At 48.9% G+C, this 23,265-nt stretch overlaps 1 protein-coding gene across 3 annotated transcripts in view; it reads left to right on the top strand.

The window, feature by feature from the left end:
• Positions 1–23,265, top strand: part of plekhh1 (pleckstrin homology domain containing, family H (with MyTH4 domain) member 1) — a 285,350-nt gene that overhangs the window by 218,174 nt on the left and 43,911 nt on the right. For all 3 annotated transcript variants that reach the window (XR_011937303.1, XM_072486189.1, XM_072486190.1), the window contains one exon: positions 6,266–6,445. Coding sequence is in view for 2 of the 3 variants with exons in the window: in XM_072486189.1 (XP_072342290.1) it covers positions 6,266–6,445 (180 nt within the window). In the remaining variant the exon portion in view is untranslated. The remainder of the gene's footprint in view (positions 1–6,265; positions 6,446–23,265) is intronic.

The raw sequence follows: 23,265 nt of genomic DNA, 5'->3' as shown, positions 1-23,265 counted from the left end.
CCAGATCCTCCTTCACCTTCCCTAGCAGGCTCGTGAAATTTAGCTTACACCCAAAGGAGATACGACAAAATACTCACTCTTCCCTAAATTCAATTTGTACCCTGAAAATGCCCCATATTTCCCGAGCAACCCCATTATGTCTATCATCAAGCCCGGGACCGTGATATACAGCAGTAAGTCATCTGCCTACCAATACACTCTATGCTCCAACATTCCCACCACCCACCCTCTTTATCCCCTTTCATAAGCCCAAACCCATCAGCGTAATCGGCAAGGGCTCAATTGCCAATGCGAACAAGAGGGGGGACATGGGGCATCCCTGCTTCGTTCCCCAGAATAGTAGAAATACTCCTACTGCATCTCATTTGTCTGCACAAAAGCTGTTGGTTCCTTATATAGCAATTTAATCCAAGTCGCAAACTTAGGCCAATCCCAAACTTCTCCAGTACCGCAAACAGTTATCTCCACTCCACTCTGTGAAATGCTTTCTCCGCTTCCAACGCTACCACCACCTTTGGAAGACACCCCTCCAACCTAACCGCCAGCACCTTCGCCAATATCTTGGCATCCACATTCAGCAGAGAAAAGGGGGCTATAAGACCCACACTCCACTGCGTCCTTTTCCTTTTTCACAGCACCCCCAAGTTCGATTCCCGCTTGGATCACTATCTGTGTGGAATCTGCACGTTCTCCCTGTGTCTACATGGGTTTCCTCCAGGTGCTCCAGTTTCCTCTCCCACCTCCGGCCGCTCCAGTAGCTCCAAAAACTCCCCCATCCCCAACTCATCCTCTAGCGGCTCCGACTTATAGCCCCCTATAAAAGTCCTCTAACACCCTGTTCACCTGCTCCATTCCACCACCAGCCCTCCCGTACCATTCCTAATCCGCAGAATCTCCCTCGCCACTGCCTGCCGATGGAGCTGGCCCACCAACAATAACCATACTCATTCACAACCTCCACACTTGCCGCAACTGCTGAACCGACCTACCCGTAGACAGAGGGTCAAACTTCACCTGCAACTCCTTCCTCCTCATCAACAGCCCCAGTTCCGAATCCCACGCGTATCTTCCATCCACCTCCAAAATCTCTATCGACCGCTGCCACTGCTCCCAGGCCTCCCTATCCACTTTCACCTTAAATACGATGGCCCCTTGTTGCTAACTTTGCCTTAGTTCAATTGCTCTGTTTTATTACCTTTGCTCTTGAGTCGCCAGGTATCTTTATGATACCGCCACGAGGTTCAAGTCCGAGTAATGATCAATAATCCAATACACCGATTAGCAAGGTTTAAATCAAAGCACATTTATTATACACAGTAATCGCTACTCATGCACAAATTCTAAGTTTAAGCTACTTCTACAACTAACAGGCCTATACTTAACTTGGAACTGGGGACTTCCGGGTGCGGCAATGCGGAGCTAAGCCGTGCGATTCGGCAGCTCCCGCTACCACGGACTTTCGGGCTCGCTAGAGGAGCCCCAAAGGAATTTTTTTTGACAAAACCCCGTGGGGAAGGGAAGAGAGAGGTCCCCCTCCAACGCCTATGTAACGGACCCGAAGTGCAACGGCCAGAAAAGCGGCACTGGAGCAACGGGAGAAGCGAGGTAAAGAAAAACAAAATGGCGGCGGCCAGGGACAAAGGGGAGCTGCAGGAGTTCATCAAGCGCTGCTTCGAAGAGCAGTGCGAGGAGATGCGCAAGGAGATGCTGGCGCCAATGCTTTCGGCAATTGAGGGATTCGGGATCACCCAGAAGGCCCACGAGGCTAAGATCCAGGAGGTAGAGAAAAGAGTCAGCCAGAACGAGGACGAGCTCTTGGGCCTGGCGGTGAGAGTGGAGCAGCACGAGGCGCTACACAAGAGGTGGGCGGGAAGACTCAAAGACCTGGAGAACAGGTCGAGGAGAAAGAATCTGCGGATCCTGGGTCTCCCTGAAGGAGTTGAGGGGGCTGATGCCGGGGCATACGCGAGCACGATGCTTGGGGCGATGATGTGCGCGGAGGCCCCTTCGAGGTCGCTGGAGTTGGACGGGGCACACCGGGTGCTGGCGAGGAAGCCCAAAGCAAATGAACCGCCAAGGGCGATGGTGGTGAGATTTCACCGGTTCACGGACAGAGAGTTGGTCCTGAAATGGGCCAAGAAGGAGTGGAGCAGTAAGTGGGACAATGGAGAGATCCAAATATACCCGGACTGGAGCACGGAGGTGGCAAAGCGGAGACCGGGTTTCAACCGGGCCAAAGCGGTGTTGCACCGGAAAGGAGTGAAATTCGCAATGCTGCAGCCAGCGTGACTGTGGGTCACATACAAGGGCCAACACTATTACTTCGAAACGCCTGAAGAGGCGTGGACCTTTATACAAACTGAAAAGTTGGACTCTAACTGAGGGTTTGTGAGGGTGGGGGGGATGTTTGAGGTTTGATGTGTGATGGTTGTTGTATATAGGGGGTCAATCACGCGCAGGACATGTTATATGGGCTGGGGGAGAGAGACAAGGCCGCGACAGGAGCTGCGCCAGAGGGGGCGGAGTGGGCTGCGGAACGCGCGGGAAGAAAGGCGGGAAGGGGAACAAAGGAACGCATATTGATTGGGAGACTCCCACACGGGGAGGTCAATGGGACGGCGGGGGAAGCCGGGGTCAGCAGGTGTCAGCTGACTTACGGGAGTGATATGGGGGGAGCAAAAAAGCTAGACAGGGGTCTAGCAGGGGGGAGGGGAGGGGGGGAAGGCGGGGGGGGAAAGGTTGCTGCTGCACTGGCCGAAAAGGAATGGGACACAGAGGAGGTGGTTGAGACGGGGCCCCCCCGTCTGGGGGACTGGAAGATGAGGGAGGCGTGGACACGGGACTGGCCCAGAAAAGGAGATGGCTAGTCGGCAGGGGGGGGTGTGAGAGCCCCTCCAATCCGGCTGATAACGTGGAATGTGAGGGGGCTGAATGGGCCGGTGAAGAGGGCTCGAGTGTTCGCGCACTTAAAGGGACTGAAGGCGGACGTGGCCATGCTCCAAGAGATTCTCACCTGAAAGTGGCGGACCAGGTCAGGTTAAGAAAGGGATGGGTAGGACAGGTATTCCACTCGGGACTGGACGCGAAGAATAGAGGGGTGGCAATATTAGTGGGAAAGCGGGTGTCATTTGAGGCCAAGACTATTGAGGTGGACAATGGAGGGAGATATGTAATGGTGAGCGGTAGGCTGCAAGGGATGTGGGTGGTGTTGGTAAATGTATACGCCCCGAACTGGGATGATGCAGGATTCATGAAGCGCATGTTGGGGTGCATTCTGGACCTGGAGAAAGGAGGCCTGATAATGGGAGGGGACTTCAGTACAGTGTTGGATCCAGCACTGGACCGCGCCAAATCAAGGACTGGAAAGAGGCCGGCGGCGGCCAAGGTACTTAGGGGGTTTATGGATCAGATGGGGGGAGTGGACCCATGGCGGTTTGCAAGGCCGCAGGCCAGGGAATTTTCTTTCTTTTCCCATGTACACAAAGCCTACTCCTGGATAGATTTTTTTGTTCTGGGCAGGGCGCTCATCCCGAGGGTGGAGGGGACGGAGTATTCGGCCATTGCCGTTTCGGACCATGCCCCGCACTGGGTGGAACTGGAGCTGGGAGAGGAGAGGGACCAACGCCCGCTGTGGCGGCTGGATGTGGGACTGCTGGCGGACGAGGTGGTGTGTGGGAAGGTGAAGGGGTGTATCGAAAGGTACTTGGAGGCCAACGACAACGGGGAGGTGCGGGTGGGGGTGGTATGGGAGGCGGTGATCAGGGGAGAGCTAATCTCCATCAGGGCTCATAGGGAGAAGACAGAGGGCATGGAAAGGGAGAGGTTAGTAGGGGAGATTTTGGACAGGAGATACGCAGAGGCCCCGGAGGAAAGATTACTTGGGGAAAGACGACGGCTCCAGACGGAGTTTGACCTGTTGACCACAGGGAAGGCGGAGACACAGTGGAGGAAAGCGCAGGCGGCGACCTACGAGTATGGGGAAAAGGCTAGTCGGATGCTGGCACACCAGCTCCGTAAAAGGATGGCAGCGAGGGAAATAGGGGGAGTCAAAGATGGAAGGGGAGCCACGGTTCGGAGTGCGACGAAAATAAACGAGGTATTTAAGGCCTTCTATGAAGAGCTGTACAGATCCCAGCCCCCAGCGGGGGAAGAGGGGATGAGACGATTCCTAGACCAACTGAGATTCCCGAGGGTGGAGGAGCAAGAGGTGGCTGGTTTGGGGGCACCAAATGGGCTGTGTCTAGTCTGTGACACTTGGGACGGAATTCTCTGGCCGGTCTCTGGCAGCGGGGTTCTCTGGTTCTACTGGCAGCTCACCTCCGCCCACCAGTTTCCCCACCGCCTGGCTTCAGTGGGAATTCCCATTGATAAGTGGCGGGAGCAGAGAATCCCGCCATCAGTGAGTGGCACGTGGCCTCCCGTCTCCAAGTAGCACGTGCTTAGGAGGCCGGAGAATCCTGCCACAGATAACACTGATATACGTAATTCCTCTGAACATAAATAAAGCAGTTTTGGAAATCCCATTATAAAGAGGACATGGGGAGGCTAAAACTAGGGGACACAGTTGTTTACATTTTAGCAGAGATGAGGATTTTGTTTTCTCTCAGAGGGTCATTCGTCTGTGGAATTCTCTTCCCAGAAAGCAGTTGAGGCCAAAACATTGTCTGCTTTCGAGAAGGATACAGCTCTAGGGGCTAAAGGGACCAAAAGATGGGGGGGTCAAGTGGGAACAGGTTACTGAGTTGGATGATCAACCATGATCATAATGAAGGCCGAATGGCCACTCCTGTTACTATTTTCTATGTTCCCGTGTTTAAAGATGCCTCCAGGAAGCTAAGGAGCGAAATTAAATGAGATTTCATTGCAGAGTGTTGTTGGAGAACAATACTTGACCACAGGTTTCCTTTGAAGGACAATTTGATCAAAAAGTGAAACAGTTGGAGATCTATAGCTATGGGAAGAGAGCAGGGCGGTGAGCTGAATTTTGGAATGCACTACCAATGACCCAGCACACACAATGGGCTGAATGGCCTCACCTACTTCTGTAAACTGGAAGTTATATGTGATATATTGCCATCAATAACAGTTTAGTTTTGTTCTTTATTATGTTTAAACAAAACTTAATTTGGTGTGTTAATGGAATGATTGCTTTATTTTAGATGCCCTGAAACATTTTCTCCTGATATTAAGATTGTAGAATGTTTGTTTAAAGGGAGGAAATTTGAGATCTAAGGAACATAATAGCCAGGTCTCCAATTGGCCTGCTGTTGGGATCTTTGCAAATGGTTCAATAGAATTTATGCTTCCTCTGGGACCATTTGCTCCTCTATCCATGATGACCCTGATCAGGAGACCATAACCAATCCATGGATATTTCCATGTACATCAATGAGTTAACAATCCAAAATGCAAGCTTTAGGAGGTGTGGGTATGGCCATCTCTGTCAGCCAGTTTTCCCCCTCGCTCTGTAGATCCCACACCAACCCTGTCCAACCAACGAAGAACAGCAATCAACAGAGTACAAAGTCAATAAAACAGTGACCTATAGAGCTGCTACAATTTGAAGGGGTCAAACTGTACAGACCTCTGGTCTGACCACACCCTGAGTAGTGTGACAGACCAGACATGCCAGGTCTGGGGATGATGTAGAATAGAATCTTGAGCAGTGGCTGCAGCATCAAGGGCCTGACTGGGTTTGTGAAAGATTAGACAGATCTAGGGGTGGATCAGCTAACAATTGGGCAGCCGACTTGAGTCCACTGTCCATCTCCATAGAGAAAGCCAGAGCCACTTTGAGAGCCAGGCCTCATTTAAGTAGAAGCCAAGCCAAAATGGGAATTGAGGCTGCCTCAATATTGGAAGGGGGGTGTATTTTGTGGGGCAGGTTATTTTTTCCAGACCCAGAAAAATAATTTGAAACTTGCCATTTTGGATGTGTTGTCAGTAAAAATGGCAAATGTGTGAGCGGCCCAGGCTCCAAATAGTCCGCCATTAAATGACAAAAAGGGCCCATGGGATCCTGATTGTCATATTAAAAGAAACCTCCCACCTGAAATCAGTGGGAGTTTCATCCTTTGAGCTCGGCCCTGGGAGAATGGCGATAACCAGGTCATTGTTGGTGACATTGCAGAAGATTGACAGCTCCCATTGTGAGGCCATTTTCCACCTGTAAAGGTTCTTGGCCTAATCCTGTGATGGCTTCATGTGTGAGGGACATCAGCGAAGGAGTTTCACCTTGACTGAAATGCTCCCTTTGCATTTTTAGTTCCCTCTGGGCCACCTGAAAGTCCGCAAGGCTAAAGTTGGAGAGGTAGACCGATCCTGCGATTCCGATGAGGATTACGAGGCGGGAGGCCGAGGGTTCCTCTCATCGCACTTCACTCTGGTCATCCATCCGAAGGATCAAAGTCCGACTTATCTGCTGATTGGTACCAAGCAAGAAAAGGTGAGAGATCTGTTCAATTCGGCCCCAAGTGTGTTCAGGAGAGGGCAGGAGAAAATAAAGAGAATATTTGCCAAGGATAACAGCCTTAGTGTTTTGACTATCATCAAGCTACAGCTATGTGTCTCAGTGGAGTTGCCCTCACTGTGGACAATAGACTCAGGCCTGCACACTGTGGTTCCCAAGATTCTAGGATTGCCCTGTAGTCTTCAGCAATTAAAGATTGATCTCTAGGATGTTGCTGTGAGCAAACCAGGGGAAATGCATAGGGATATTGAAAACATTTCTTGGCGAGATTTTCCCGGATATCAGCAAACGGCGCCTTTGGGTAGGAAAAGACAGCAATGGCCGCTTTGTCAACCATTTGGTGCCAAACAGAGGAAAATAAGCAACCAGCGGTCCCATGACATGTCGCTGGCAGGGCAGCCTCTGATTTGCCCACATCGCCAAAAACGTAGTTAGTCGAGGATCAGGGTGCCATTTTTAAAGGTCGCCCGGTCCAGAAAGAGAAAAGGTGCTGATCCTAGAACTCCTTCCCCAGCGATGCCCGGGGACTGCCTCCTGGCACCCCCAAGCAGTCTGCTGGATTAGCACCTCATTAACCATTTTAAACATTCACTCACTCTACCACCAACACCCGGTGGCAGCCGTGTGTATCATCTACAAGATGCACTGTGGCAACTCACCAAGGCTTCTTCAACAGCACCTTCCAAGCCCATGACCTCTGCACCTCAAACGACAAGGGCAGAAGATATATGGGAACCCTATCACCTGAAATTTCCCCTCCCAAGTTACAACGATCCTGACTTGGAAATATATTGCCGTTCTTTCACTGTCACTGGGTCAAAATCCTGGAATTCCCTTCCTAACAGCTGTGGGTGTATCTACGCTACCTGGACAGCAGTGGTTCAAGAAGGCAGCTCACACCACATTCGTAAAGTAATTTAGGGCTGGGTAGTGCTGGCCTAGCCAGCGACGCCTGATCACGGCAATTAAGAATGTGCAATGAATGCTGGCCTTTCCACATCCCAGTGAGAGAATAAAGTAACTGCTGCAGCTCATTTTTGTAGTGGTTTGATACAGTTTTGCTGGGCCACCTCAAATTCATGTGGACTCGAGTCACATACAGGTCAGACCAGGTAAGAGCAACAGGTTCCCTTCCCTGAAAGACAGAAATGAACCAGTTGGGGTTTTATAACAGTACAACAGTTTCATGGTGACTTCTACAGGTACCAGGGGCTGGATTCTCCGTTTTTGGGACTAAGTCCTGTTGTTGAAAACTCACCACTATTCTTAGAAGTCCCCCTATACCAAAAAGGGCCGACATTCTAAATGGTGAACAGGGATTCTCACTCCCTGACTCCGATGCAGGCTTCGGTGGGTGCTATTCAGGTCAAACTATATTTTCAAGTTATCCCCCGGTATAACCCATACCTTCATCGAAGATTTCATCTACTTACCACTTAGTAGCATCGATCCTGGGTCCCGCATTGCTAAGTAAGTAAAGTAGACTTTGGAATAAGCACTATTTCAGGTTAAAACTTTTAAGTTATTTTATTATTATATTTTTTCTTTAAAAAGCTGCAATTACTGTCTTTACAGAAAGGTAAAAAGATCTTGCTTCTGGATCCTTCTGGTTGGTTGAAGGGACCTTCAGGCCCAACTTGACAATCAATCTTCTTTTTAAAATCTGGTCTTCTTTAGATGTATTCACTGGTGATTCAAAGAATGTGTCCTATCTTTCCCATGGACCGAGCTGTGAGAGCTGACTCTGCTTGCTGTCTCTGAGCTGACTCTGCCGGCTCTTTAAATTCTGGTCTTCCTTAGATGTATTAGCTGTTTTAGCTTGGCTACTTGGCTTTGTCCCTTTCCCATGACCGAGATGTATCAGCTGTTTTATCTTGGCTACTTGGCTTTGTCCCTTTCCCATGACCGAGCTGACTGTAAGCTGACTCTGCTGGCTTCTCTTGTTCCTTCTCTGCTTCTCTCTCCCTCTATCTCCCTCTGGTTCTGGTAGTTCCTGCTCTCGTCTCTGGGTTTATATTCTCTTTCTAACAGTTAGTAAGTTTTTATGACTTTATTGTAAAGTAACTTTTATTTCACTTTGATTGTAAAAAGTATCTTTGATCTAAACATTCTAATACAACTAAGTATTCATTTTGACATGACCTCAGCTCTCAGGTCTCTGATTACAGTGTTTCCTTTGTGATGTTCAAAATGCTTTGATTTCAAGAGGGGTGTGAATTTTGGTTTGGTTCCTGTCATTTATATAGTTTTATTTTCCAATTGTGTCCTCAGCTCACAATTTTGACTTTGATTTTAGCTTTAAATTATGTTTCTCATAGCCTGATAGTCTCCAATTTTCTTTAATTTACTTGGTGCTAGCAGAATTTCACACCTAGAATTGTCACCAAATTCAACTGAACCTCATCCTTTCCTTTCCAGCTGCTGACTAAGATAGTTAATTTCAATGAAGGTGTGAAACATTGCTTTTAGCATAATGCTAAAAATCCACTTGGTTATAACTTGAAATGTTTACATTTATCATTGAACTCAACTGAAACCCTCATCCATGCTTTTCCAGATGCTTACTAAGATGGTTAATTTCAATGAAGGTGTGAGCCATTATTTTTAGCTTCATGCAAAAATCTTGTTTGCTACGTCTGTTTGGAAGGCTGTTTAGCACAGGGCTAAATCGCTGGCTTTAAAAGCAGACCAAGGCAGGCCAGCAGCACGGTTCAATTCCCGTAACAGCCTCCCTGAACAGGCGCCGGAATGTGGTGACTAGGGGCTTTTCACAGTAACTTTATTGAAGCCTACTTGTGACAATAAGCAATTTTCATTTTCAAGAAGGAATCTGCATTTTATAATGCTGCTCTTTGCAGCTGCTGTTAAACCTTCATGGGATCTTGCCCTGTATCCTCTCATGTTTCTCTCAGACCAGATATTGCCAGACCTCCATGTTTCAAATGACACATCTTTCCATATTATCAATTACACCCCGTCTTGACATTTGAAACATAACTAAATCATTTGGTCAATTATCCCCCCATCTAATTGTACTTATTTATCCCCTATCTTTCTCATTTGTATGTACATGTTGTGATTTTAAATTGTGCACCGAAATCAATTCGTAAATGTATCCATATCATGTATACATGACCAGTGTCGACAAGAGTTTTTTTTCGTTCTCTCCTCAAGTCCAATTACTGTGAACTATAGCTGCAGCCGCTCAGGAAGGTAACCCAATAGCTATATCCGTGTGTTTCACTACCTCCAAAGCATTTTACTTCCTTGGGGTAGCAGCACCATAGAAGCTTCCTCATGTCCCTTAGAAACAGCACACAACTCAGTCCATCAGTAACCAAAAAGGTCTTTTGTCCATCACTGGCTGTCTAGTGTCCCATTTTTCTGTCATCCAACTTGCTTTCCGTTTCTCATTGGAATGGTAAATTATGATATCATGTACCACCCACTGATTCCCTTGCCTCATTAATTTAAAAGGTTCAATTGATCCTGCTTCTAATCCTGACTTCCTCACATTAATGTCTAACATTGTCCTGAACCATGTATCTCTGCCAGCCCTGGTTTACAGGAGAGAATATCTTTCTGACAAATTTCCTTCAAATCCCTTTCATCTGTCATCATTTCCCTTACAACATGAAGTGTATATTTTCCATTACAACATTTGCAACATAATAAGCCAACAGTATTCGCAAAACCATATCCAACTATCATTTTTCGTTTTCCAAATAAATTCTCCCTATTGTTAAATACACAGTAAAACAAAAAATTAAGTCTTATCTCAATACATTACTCATTACCTAACCACACAAATAGACTGTGTGTTACAACTTTACATATTTGCAAATGTTTTCACAATTTCAATACTAAAAAATATCGACACATCCCTTCGTGGCTTTGGGACCAATAGTCATTACATACTAAATATGGGCGTGTAAACAACATCAATATTATTTGTGATGTTCTATGCAGTTAAATCAAGAAAACACACTAAACTACCACTATTCCCCCTTTATTAAAACATTCACACAGTTTAGAAATGCTGATCAAGTTCTCGAACGGCACACATACCCCCATTATCATACATAACAGTCCCTACCAATTTACATGACATTTCTTCTTTAATAACTATCACTGCTGTTCAATGCAATATTGTTTACTGCATTGGTAACAATTTTACCGCCGTGGCATCAAGCTACAAAAATTCTTAAACTACTTTCATTTAGTATGTTGGGGTTCCTCGTCAGTCGCTGCTGTCTGCCGAGACCCTTAATAACTCCACCGCGTAGTACATACCCCATGGAGACAGCAGATCATCCATCAGCTGATGCCCAGTTAGAGATGTCTGACCGGAGGTTTCACTGTTCAGTAATAATTTGATATTTTGATTTGTTTCTAACTCGTAAAGTTTTCCTCCTGGCTCTGTCATTTAATTCCCTCAAATATATAGCCAATTGTATCATTAGTTTCCCCCCAATCCTGTCTATTCTTCTCTGGAGTGTAGTTCTCTTCCTTCTTGTGAATTGGTTTGTCTGTTATTTATTTTTTTCCATCTGAAAAATCAAATGAACAGGTCAACGGTGGAGAGGGCCCTATTCTTTAATTTGTACTTTCTATTTTCATTTGGATACTCCAGAAGTGCCCTCTCCAGGACTTCAGGATTTCTTTTACCACCATTTCTTTCCTTTTTCTTTTTGAACTGGTTTATCTTCCTTATCCTTTATATACAACACACAATTAAAGCCTGTTAAGCCTCCTCCTTCTGTCATTGCACCCCTGAGTGAGATTCAAAGAATCTCAAACTCCTCTTTTGCTCACTCAGTGATCCAATCTGGCCGAAACCTTACCCTGATACATTCCTGATATTGCTACTGCATTTACTTTAATTACTTTATTTTGATTACGACTGGATTTTTATGAAGGTAAGTTCCAAACATGACATTTTAACTTCATCATCTGTCCAATCAATGCTGCTAACGGATTTTAATTCACTGTCTTCCCACCAATTGGGTCATGTGTTTTAATTGTGATACAATTTATTTTGCTCCAGATACCATGCTTCTCTAATTCAACTGTATGTTTACTCAGATTCTGAACAATCTTGTCTTTAAATTTTACAGCTTCACTGATTATTTTTCCTGCAGTTTCAGTTGGTAGCTTCACCCAAATTTCCTCTGTATTATCAATTGGTGTAATATCTTAATTTTTACCTGCATCTATTTTTATTAAATCTTTTCCTGCTATCAGATTCTCATTTCCTGATACTGCAAGTAATTCTCCGAATCTAATTGTTGGTCCAATATCTTTATTCTCCAAAGCTCCTTCTACAATGTATGTAACATTCTAAACATCATTATTTTTGCTCGTGGCATTTTGTGATCGTCGGGCACTAGGACCCTGCGGAGCTATGCAGTGTCAATTTCAACCCATCAATTTCAAAGTGACTACCTGCACGCAGCTGACTGCTGCGGAGTACAAACTCTTTATCTGTTTATTCTGAGACCAATTTAGTTCTGAACATACTGATTTACCACCTCATATTACTGATCCCAATTCTACCTGCCATTTATAACTTCGAATTAATGTGAAACCCGGTTTTGCAAAATACACATTTTTAAAAATACAAACACTAATGGAAATTCACATCCTCATTAAACATACACACACTCATTCATCCACTCAGATCTTGGATCTCTACTCTGTAGGGTTTCACAAATCCTTATTAAACACACACACATTTATCCATTGAGATCCTGGACCTCTATTCTGTAGGGTTCTAGTTACTCTTAATAAAAATTGAGACCCCCTCCGTGCTGATAAGTTTCTCTTATGCAGGAGTTCTTTTGCCTCTGTTAAGCTTTTCCACTCATGTTTCATTGCTTCAACTCTCTTGACCGTGTTTCAGAGCAAGAGGATTATTCTAATTGCCATTTTTCGGAATTCTAAGTTCTGTTCCTGGTTGTCCCTTTCAGTTGCACTCTGAAATTAAGGATAAGTACCCTTTCTGGGCCCTATCCAAGGCTAACTAAGGCACTATAGGGAGTATAAGGCTTCATTTTTATCTAAAGTCTAGTCTTTCTTTTATTTAGTTAATTAACTTAAAAGTCGCTGTTTGGTTTAGAAGAAGGTGAATTTTCAATCAGCTTTAAACAAAGCTTCTACTTGTAGGCACTTGCAGCTGGAGCTTGTTAATTAGTTAATTGGATTAGGCCAGTTTTCAGAGGCTAGATTCACAGTATAAAAGTGATCCCCTACAGTGCAGACTTTGTTTGCTCTGAGTGCTGAATTTGGTGCATTTGAGTGCTATAGTGAGAGTTTGGTGACTGAGGGATTACTGAATTTGGTGCATTTGAGTGCTATAGTGAGAGTTGGGTGACTGAGGGAGTGCTGAATTTGGTGCATTTGAGTGCTATAGTGAGAGTTTGGTGACTGAGGGAGTTAGGTGAGGAGGGAGCAAGGTGCTCCTTTCATCTTGTTTCCTACATTTCCACAAAGAGTGAGAAGAGAGCCAGGAGTTTACAGAGAGTGCAGCTGACTGGGAGCAGAGTCGGAGGGCGGTGATCCAGTTGGTCCACAGGGCAGCTATATTCTGTAAGGTAAGAGGGGATGGAGGCTAGGCCAGTTGCATGCTCCTCCTGTAGGATGTGGGTGGTGAGGGATACCACCTGTGTCCCCGCTGCCTATACCTGCGGGAAGTGCACCCAACTCCAGCTCCTCAAAGACCGTGTTAGGGAACTGGAGCTGAAGCTGGATGAACATCGGATCATCCGGGAGGCAGAGGGGGTGATAGAGAAGAGTCACAGGGAGGTAACCACACCCAAGGTACAGGACAAGAATAGCTGGGTTACAGTCAGGGGAAAAAACAAAAACAGGCAGACAGTGCAGGGATCCCTCGTGGCCGTTCCCCTTCAAAACAAGTATACCGTTTTGGATGCTGTTGGGGGGGGATGACCTACCGGGGGAAGGCCCTAGCGGCCAGGTCTCGGGCACTGAGTCTGGCTCTGGGGCTCAGAAGGGAAGGGGGAGAATAGAAAAGCAACAGTTGTAGGAGATTCAATGGTTAGGGGAATAGATAGGAGATTCTGTGGTCGCGAGCGAGACTGCCGGAAGGTATGTTGCCTCCCGGGTGCCAGGGCCACGGATGTCTCGGATCGTGTCTTCAGGATCCTTAAGGGGGAGGGGGAACAGCCAGAAGTCATGGTGCACATTGGTACCAGCGACATAGGTAGGAAAAGGGGTGTGGAGGTAATAAATGAGTTTAGGGAGTTAGGCTGGAAGTTAAAAGCCAGGACAGACAGAGTTGTCATCTCTGGTTTGTTGCCGGTGTCACATGATAGCGAGGCTAGGAATAGGGAGAGAGTGCAGCTGAACACATGGCTGCAGGAATGGTGTAGGAGGGAGGGCTTCAGGTATTTGGATAATTGGAACGCATTCTGGGGAAGGTGGGACCTGTACAAGCAGGACGGGTTGCATCTGAACCAGAGGGGCGCTAATATCCTGGGAGGGAGGTTTTCTAGTACTCTTCGGGAGGGTTTAAACTAATTTGGCAGGGGAATGGGAACCGGATTTGTAGTCCAGCAACTAAGGGAGCCGATATTCAGGACGCCAAAGCGTGTAATGAGGCAGCGGGGAAGGGAACACTGACAAAGGAGAGTACTTGCAGGCACGGATATGGGTTGAAGTGTGTATACTTCAACGCAAGAAGCATCAGGAATAAGGTGGGTGAACTTAAGGCATGGATCGGTACTTGGGACTACGATGTGGTGGCCATCACGGAAACTTGGATAGAAGAGGGGCAGAAATGGTTGTTGGAGGTCCCTGGTTATAGATGTTTCAATAAGATTAGGGAGGGTGGTAAAAGAGGTGGGGGGGTGGCATTATTAATTAGAGATAGTATAACAGCTGCAGAAAGGCAGTTCGAGGAGTATCACCCTAATGAGGTAGTATGGGTTGAAGTCAGAAATAGGAAAGGAGTAGTCACCTTGTTAGGAGTTTTCTATAGGCCCCCCAATAGTAGCAGAGATGTGGAGGAACAGATTGGGAAACAGATTTTGGAAAGGTGCAGAAGTCACCCGGTAATAACTTCCCAAACATTGAGTGGAAACTCTTTAGATCAAATAGTTTGGATGGGGTGGTGTTTGTGCAGTGTGTCCAGGAAGCTTTTCTAACACAGTATGTAGATTGTCCGACCAGAGGAGGGGCAATATTGGATTTAGTACTTGGCAATGAACCAGGGCAAGTGAAAGATTTGTTAGTGGGGGAGCATTTTGGAGATAGTGACCACAATTCTGTGACTTTCACTTTAGTAATGGAGAGGGATAGGTGCGTGCAACAGGGCAAGGTTTACAATTGGGGGAAGGGGAAATACGATGTTGTCAGACAAGAATTGAAATGCATAAGTTGGGAACTTAGGCTGTCAGGGAAGGACACAAGTGAAATGTGGAACTTGTTCAAGGAACAGGTACTACGTGTCCTTGATATGTATGTCCCTGTCAGGCAGGGAAGAGATGGTCGAGTGAGGGAACCATGGTTGACAAGAGAGGTTGAATGTCTTGTTAAGAGGAAAAAGGAGACTTATGTAAGGCTGAGGAAACAAGGTTCAGACAGGGGGTTGGAGGGATACAAGATAGCCAGGAGGGAACTGAAGAAAGGGATTAGGAGATCTAAGAGAGGGCATGAACAATCTTTGGCGGGTAGGATCAAGGAAAACCCCAAGGCCTTTTACACATATGTGAGAAATATGAGAATGACTAGTGCGAGGGTAGGTCCGACCAAGGACAGTAGCGGGAGATTGTGTATGGAGTCTGAAGAGATAGGAGAGGTCTTGAACGAGTACTTTTCTTCTGTATTTACAAATGAGAGGGGCCATATTGTTGGAGAGGACAGTGTGAAACAGACTGGTAAACTCGAGGAAATACTTGTTAGGAAGGAAGATGTGTTGGGCATTTTGAAAAACTTGAGGATAGACAAGTCCCCCGGGCCTGACGGGATATATCCAAGGATTCTATGGGAAGCAAGAGATGAAATTGCAAAGCCGTTGGCAATGATCTTTTCGTCCTCACTGTCAACAAGGGTGGTACCAGGGGATTAGAGAGTGGCGAATGTCGTGCCCCTGTTCAAAAAAGGGAATAGGGATAACCCTTGGAATTACAGGCCAGTTAGTCTTACTTCGGTGGTAGGCAAAGTCATGGAAAGGGTACTGAAGGATAGGATTTCTGAGCATCTGGAAAGACACTGCTTGATTTGGGATAGTCAGCATGGATTTGTGAGCGGTAGGTCGTGCCTTACAAGTCTTATTGAATTCTTTGAGGAGGTGACCAAGCATGTGGATGAAGGTAAAGCAGTGGATGTAGTGTACATGGATTTTAGTAAGGCATTTGATAAGGTTCCCCATGGTAGACTTCTGCAGAAAGTAAGGAGGCATGGGATAGTGGGAAAGTTGGCCAGTTGGATAACAAACTGGCTAACCGATAGAAGTCAGAGAGTAGTGGTAGATGGCAAATATTCAGTCTGGATCCCAGTTACCAGTGGCGTACCGCAGGGATCAGTTCTGGGTCCTCTGCTGTTTGTGATTTTTATTAATGACTTGGATGAGGGAGTTGAAGGGTGGGTCAGTAAATTTGCAGATGATACGAAGATTGGTGGAGTTGTGGATAGTGAGGAGGGCTGTTGTCGGCTGCAAAGAGACATAGATAGGATGCACAGCTGGGCTGAGAAGTGGCAGATGGAGTTTAACCCTGAAAAGTGTGAGGTTGTCCATTTTGGAAGGACAAATATGAATGCGGAATACAGGGTTAACGGTAGAGTTCTTGGCAATGAGGAGGAGCAGAGAGATCTTGGGGTCTATGTTCATACATCTTTGAAAGTTGCCACTCAAGTGGATAGAGCTGTGAAGAAGGCCTATGGTGTGCTCACGTTCATTAACAGAGGGATTGAATTTAAGAGCCGTGAGGTGATGATGCAGCTGTACAAAACTTTGGTAAGGCCACATTTGGAGTACTGTGTACAATTTTGGTCACCTTATTTTAGGAAGGATGTGGAAGCTTTGGAAAAGGTGCAAAGAAGATTTACCAGGATGTTGCCTGGAATGGAGAGTAGGTCTTACGAGGAAAGGTTGAGGGTGCTAGGCCTTTTCTCATTAGAATGGAGAAGGATGAGGGGCGACTTGATAGAGGTTTATAAGATGATCAGGGGAATAGATAGAGTCGACAGTCAGAGACGTTTTCCCCGGGTGGAACAAACCATTACAAGGGGACATAAATTTAAGGTGAATGGTGGAAGATATAGGGGGGGATGTCAGAGGTAGGTTCTTTACCCAGAGAGTAGTGGGGGCATGGAATGCACTGCCTGTGGAAGTAGTTGAGTCGGAAACATTAGGGACCTTCAAGCAGCTATTGGATAGGTACATGGATTACGGTAAAATGATATAGTGTAGATTTATTTGTTCTTAAGGGCAGCACGGTAGCATTGTGGATAGCACAATTGCTTCACAGCTCCAGGGTCCCAGGTTTGATTCCGGCTTGGGTCACTGTCTGTGCGGAGTCTGCACGTCCTCCCCGTGTCTGCGTGGGTTTCCTCCGGGTGCTCCGGTTTCCTCCCACAGTCCAAAGATGTGCAGGTTAGGTGGATTGGCCATGATAAATTGCCCTTAGTGTCCAAAATTGCCCTTAGTGTTGGGTGGAGGTGTTGACTATGGGTAGGGTGCTCTTTCCAAGAGCCGGTGCAGACTCAATGGGCCGAAGGGCCTGTTCTGTGCTGTATTTTTCTATGTTCTATGTTCTATCTTCCTGTTTTAGTTAAGGGTCGATTGGTTATTGGTCTCTAAAGGTTTCTAGGCATCCCTATTCCTCTGGGATGATCCCTCACAATCTGCCTTACTCGAAGGATGATTTATTTTTTGGCCTCCTTTTACCAGTAATGGATGCAAGATTTTCAGTGATGTCACCAAGATGTCTTGCAGACTTTTTCTCAGGGTCAGCATCTTCTAGTCTGCTGATTTTCACACCCAACCTGAGTTTTATGTCCCTCGATCCACAGAATAGCCTTACAAAAGTCAATCACACATGACTTTCCAGACTAAACTCGGCAGGTAAAGTCTGACTCACACACAGACCAGAAACTTCTAATATTCTAGCCTGTGTGCCGGTTAGAAACTTCTAATAGTCTAACCGTTTCTTGGGAACTAGAAACTTCTAATATTCTAGCCCCCACTCTAGCCCCCATTCGGCTCAGCTAGAAACGTCTAATATTCTAGGCCTCCACGCTGGGTGCCTTGGAGAAAGCAAAACAACTGGCTGGGCGTAATTTTCTTTCTCTTTTTTGAAAATATATTTATTCAAATTTTTCAACAAATTTTCAACAAACCCCCCCCCCCCCCACCCCAACAAGAAAAAGAAACAAAAACACAACAAGCCGAAATTATACATAGGATTTCCCCCAGATACAATAACCCCCCAGATAACAGTAGAAAACACAAATAGAGAAAGCCCCCACCTTAACCCAAACGCCACCCCAAAATAAACCCCCCTCCCTCGCCCCCTCCTCCCGGGTTGCTGCTGCTGCTGACCTCCTTCTAACGCTCCGCGAGATAGTCTAGGAACGGTTGCCACCGCCTGGAGAACCCTTGCACAGACCCTCGCAAGGCAAACTTTATCCTCTCCAGCTTGATGCACCCTGCCATGTCATTGATCCAAGCTTCCACACTAGGGGGCTTTGCATCTTTCCACAGTAACAAAATCCTCCGCCGGGACGCTAAGGCCAGAATACCGGCCTCTTTCGCCACTTGCATTCCCGGCTCGTCCGATACCCCAAATAATGCTAACCCCCAGCTCGGCTTGACCTGGCTGTTCACCACCTTGGACATAGTCCTCGCAAAACCCCTCCAAAACTCATCCAGCGCCGGGCATGACCAGAATGTATGGGTGTGATTTGCTGGGCTCCCCGAGCACCTCACACATCTGTCCTCCACCCCAAAGAACCTACTCAACCTCGCCCATGTCATATGCGTTCTGTGAACAACTTTAAGCTGTATTAGGCTGAGCCTGGCACAAGAGGAGGAAGAATTAACCCTACTCAGGGCATCAGCCCACAGACCCTCATCTATCTCCTCCCCAAGCTCCTCCTCCCACTTGCCCTTTAACTCCTCCACCGAGGCCGCCTCCTCTTCCTGCAGCTCCTGGTAAATCGCAGAAACCGTGCCTTCTCCAACCCATACACCCAAAATCACCCTGTCCTGAATCCTACGTGCTGTAAGCAGTGGGAATTCCCTCGCCTGCCACCTCACGAATGCCCGCACTTCCATGTTTCCCGGGGGTGGCCCAAACTTTTCCTCCAGCGCCCCTAGGCTCGCAAACGTCCCATCGATAAACAGGTCCCCCATTCTTCTAATCCCTGCTCGATGCCAGCTCCGAAACCCCCCATCCATCCTTCCCAGGACGAACCGATGATTCTCCCGAATCGGGAACCAAACCGAGGCTCCCACCTCGCCCCTGTGTCGCCTCCACTGCCCCCAGATCTTCAGCGTCACCGTCACCACCGGACTCGTGGTGTACCTTTTCGGCGACAGCAGCAGCGGTGCCGCCGCCAGCGCCCTCAGGCTCGTGCCCACACAGGACACCATCTCTAGCCTCTCCCATGCCACCCCCTCTCCCTCCATTACCCACTTACGGATCGTCACCACATTGGCTGCCCAATAATAGCCACATAGATTCGGCAGTGCCAGCCCCCCCCTGTCCCTGCTACGCTCCAGAAACACCCTCTTCACCCTCGGGGTCTTATTCGCCCACATGAATCCCATGATGCTCCTGCTTACCCGTTTGAAAAAGGCCTTGGGGATCAAAATGGGAAGGCACTGGAACACAAAGAGAAACCTCGGAAGGACTGTCATTTTGATCGACTGCACCCTACCCGCTAGTGAGAGTGGCAGCATATCCCATCTTTTTAAAATCTTCCTCCATCTGCTCCACCAACCGTGTCAAATTGAGCTTGTGCAGGGCCCCCCAACTCCTAGCTACTTGGATCCCCAGGTACCGAAAGCTCCTTTCCGACCTATTCAGCGGTAACTCGTCTATCCCCCTTCCCTGGTCCCCTGAATGCACCACAAAGAGCTCACTCTTCCCTACGTTGAGTTTATACCCCGAAAAGTCCCCAAACTCCCGAAGGATCCGCATGACCTCCGCCATCCCCTCTACTGCATCCGCAACATACAACTCCTCCCCAATCATCAGCATACAACGACACCCGGTGTTCCTCTCCCCCCCCGAACCAATCCCCTCCATTTCCTGGACTCGCTCAGTGCCATGGCCAGCGACTCAGTTGCCAGTGCAAACAACAAGGGGGATAAGGGACACCCCTGTCTCGTCCCCCAGTACAACCGAAAGTACTCCGACCTCCGTCGGTTCGTAGACATACTTGCCCAGGGGCTCTATATAGGAGCCTGACCCAACTGATGAACCCCTCCCCGAACCCAAACCTCAGCAACACTTCCCAAAGATACTCCCACTCCACCCGATCAAAGGCCTTCTCCGCGTCCATAGCTGCCAATACCTCCGTTTCCCCCTCCACCGAGGGCATCATAATCACATTGAGGAGCCTCCGCACATTAGTATTCAGCTGCCTACCCTTCACAAATCCCCTCTGGTCCTCATGAATCACCCCCGGGACACAGTCCTCAATTCTCGTAGCCAGCAACGTAGCGTCAACATTGAGGAGCGAGATCGGTCTATACGACCCACATTGCAATGGATCCTTGTCCCGCTTCAAAATCAAAGAAATCAGCGCCCTGGACATTGTCGGGGGCAAGGTCCCCTCCTCCCTCGCCTCATTAAAAGTCCTCACTAGCAACGGGCCCAGCAGGTCCACGTATTTCCTGTAAAGTTCAACCGGGAACCCATCCGTTCCCGGGGCCTTCCCCACCTGCATGCTCCCCAATCCTTTAACCAGCTCCTCCAGCCCAATCGGCGCCCCCAAACCAGGCACCTCCTCCTCCTCCACCCTTGGGAACCTCAGCTGATCTAGGAATCGTCGCATCCCATCCTCCCCTGCCGGGGGCTCAGACCTGTACAGATCCCCATAGAAGTCCCTAGATACCTCGTTTATTCTTACAGCACTCCGCACCGTATTCCCCCTCTATCCCTAACTCCACCAATCTCCCTCGCTGCCTCCCTCTTACGAAGCTGATGTGCATCCGACTCGCCTTCTCCCCATACTCATACGCCGCCCCTTGCGCTTTCCTCCACTGTCATCAGGTCGAATTCCGTCTGGAGGTTCCGTCACTCCCAAAGTAGCCCCTCCTCGGGGGCCCTCAGCATAGCTCCTGCCACCCTTAAAATCTCCCCCACCAACCTCTCCCTCTCCCTCCTCTCTCTCTTCTCCCTGTGGGCCCTAATGAAGATTAGCTCTCCCCTAATCACCACTTCAACGGCTCCCAGACTACCCCCACCTGCACCTCCCCATTGTCGTTGGCCTCCAAGTATCTTTCAATACACCCCCGCACCCGCCCGCACACCCTCATCCGCCAACAGTCCCACATCAAGGTGCCACAGCGGGCGCTGGTCCCTCTCATCCCCCAACTCCAGCTCCACCCAATGCGGGGCATGATCCGAGATGGCTATGGCCGAATATTCTGTTCCCTCCACTTTCGGGATTAGCGCCCTACTCAAGATGAAAAAATCTATCCGGGAGTAGGCTTTATGAACGTGGGAAAAAAAGGAAAATTCCCTGGCCAGCGGCCTGGCAAACCTCCATGGATCCACTCCCCCCATCTGGTCCATAAACCCCCTGAACACCTTGGCCGCAGCCGGCCTCTTGCCCGTCCTGGACTGAGAACGATCCAGTGCTGGGTCCAGCACCGTGTTGAAGTCCCCCCACCCCATTATCAAGCTTCCTACCTCCAGATCCGGAATCCGACCCAGCATGCGTTTCATAAATCCGGCATCATCACAATTCGGGGCATATACCTTCACCAGTACCACCCGCACCCCCTGCAACCTACCACTCACCATCACATATCGACCTCCATTATCCGCTACAATATTCAGTGCCTCGAACGACACCCGCTTCCCCACCAGTATTGCAACCCCTCTGTTCTTCGCATCCAGCCCTGAATGAAAGACCTGCCCTACCCATCCCTTTCTTAACCTGACCTGATCTGCCACCTTCAGATGCGTCTCCTGGAGCATAACCACGTCTGCCTTCAGTCCCTTTAAGTGCGCGAACACCCGGGTCCTCTTGACTGGCCCGTTCAGGCCCCTCACATTCCAGGTTATCAGCCGGATCAGTGGGCTACTCCCCCCCCCCCCCCCCCCCCGCCACCCCCCCGCCGACTAGCCATCTCCTTTTCTAGGCTAGCCACGTGCCCGCGCCTCCCACACCCTCCAGTCCCCCAGGCGGCGGGCCCCCGCCCCGACCACCTCTCCTACTTCCAGCTCCCCTTTGGCCAATGCAGCAGCAGCCCAGTCCCCCAAGTCTCTATCTCCCCCCCCCCCCCCCCGCCTAGATCCTCATCTAGCCATTTTGCTCCCCCCATGAGACTCCTGTAAGTCAGCTGACTCCTGCTGACCCCGGCCTCTCCCGCCATTCCATCGACCCCCAGTGTGAGAATCCCTCCACCTCCCCTTGGCAATTAGTGTGCGCTCCTCTCCAGCACCGCCCTTCCCCCCCAGCCCCGCCCCCTGCCTTCCCTAGCGCGGGAAAAAGCCCACGCTTTCCTGAGCCGGCCCCGCCCCCTCTGGCGCAGCTCCTTTTTGCGGCCTTATCGCAACTCCCCATCCCCGGGCCTACACCCCCCTCTTCCTCCGAGGGGCCCTGCCCCTCCAACACCGACACCCACACTCTCCCACAGCCCCCACATCAAATCCATTCACCCATCCCCACCCAGCACCAAAACAAAAAGAACATTCCCAAAACACAGTAAACACCGCAATCACCCCCGCGACAAACCCTCAGTTTGAGTCCAACTTTTCAGACTGGATAAAGTTCCATGCCTCATCAGGCGTCTCAAAATAGTGGTGCGATCTTGGAACATGACCCACAATCACACTGGCTGCAGCATTCCGAACTTCATCCCCTTCCGATGGAGAATTGCCTTAGCCCGGTTGAAACCAGTCCTCTTCTTAGCCACCTCCGCACTCCAGTCCTGGTAGATTCGGATCTCCGTGTTCTCCCACCTGCTGCTCCGCTCTTTTTTGGCCCATTTCAGGACACACTCTCTGTCCATAAAGCGGTGGAACCTCACCACTACAGCCCTTGGCGGCTCGTTGGCTTTGGGTCTCCTTGCCAGGACCCGATGAGCCCCATCAAGCTCCAGGGGCCTCGGGAAAGCTCCCGCGCCCATCAGCAAATTGAGCATCGTGCCCACATATGCCCCGGCATCGGGCCCCTCCACTCCTTCAGGGAGACCCAGAATCCGAAGATTCTTTCTCCTCGACCTATTCTCCAGGTCCTCAAATTTTTCCGCCCACCTCTTGTGCAGCGCCTCGTGCGCCTCCACCTTCACCGCCAGGCCCAAGATCGCGTCCTCGTTCTCCGAGGCTTTTTTGCCGCACCTCCCGGATCGCCGCCCCTTGGGCTTTCTGGGTCTCCCCAAGCTTCTCAATTGACGCCTCCATTGGCGCCAGCATTTCTGCCTTCAGCTCTGCAAAGCAGCGTTTGAGGAACTCCTGCTGCTCCTGCGCCCACGCTGCTTGGTCTCCACCTGTCGCCATCTTGCTTTTCCTCCCTCACACTTTCCGCTGCAGCAAAATCACTTTCTTAACCGCTCCACTCCTGGTCCAATCCATACAGTGCCGGGAGAACCTTGC

Source organism: Scyliorhinus torazame, chromosome 2, assembly GCF_047496885.1.
Source record: "Scyliorhinus torazame isolate Kashiwa2021f chromosome 2, sScyTor2.1, whole genome shotgun sequence".
NCBI classification, from domain to species: domain Eukaryota; kingdom Metazoa; phylum Chordata; class Chondrichthyes; order Carcharhiniformes; family Scyliorhinidae; genus Scyliorhinus; species Scyliorhinus torazame.
Note: the sequence above shows the minus strand (reverse complement) of the source record. Positions and strands in the feature narration are given on the sequence as shown.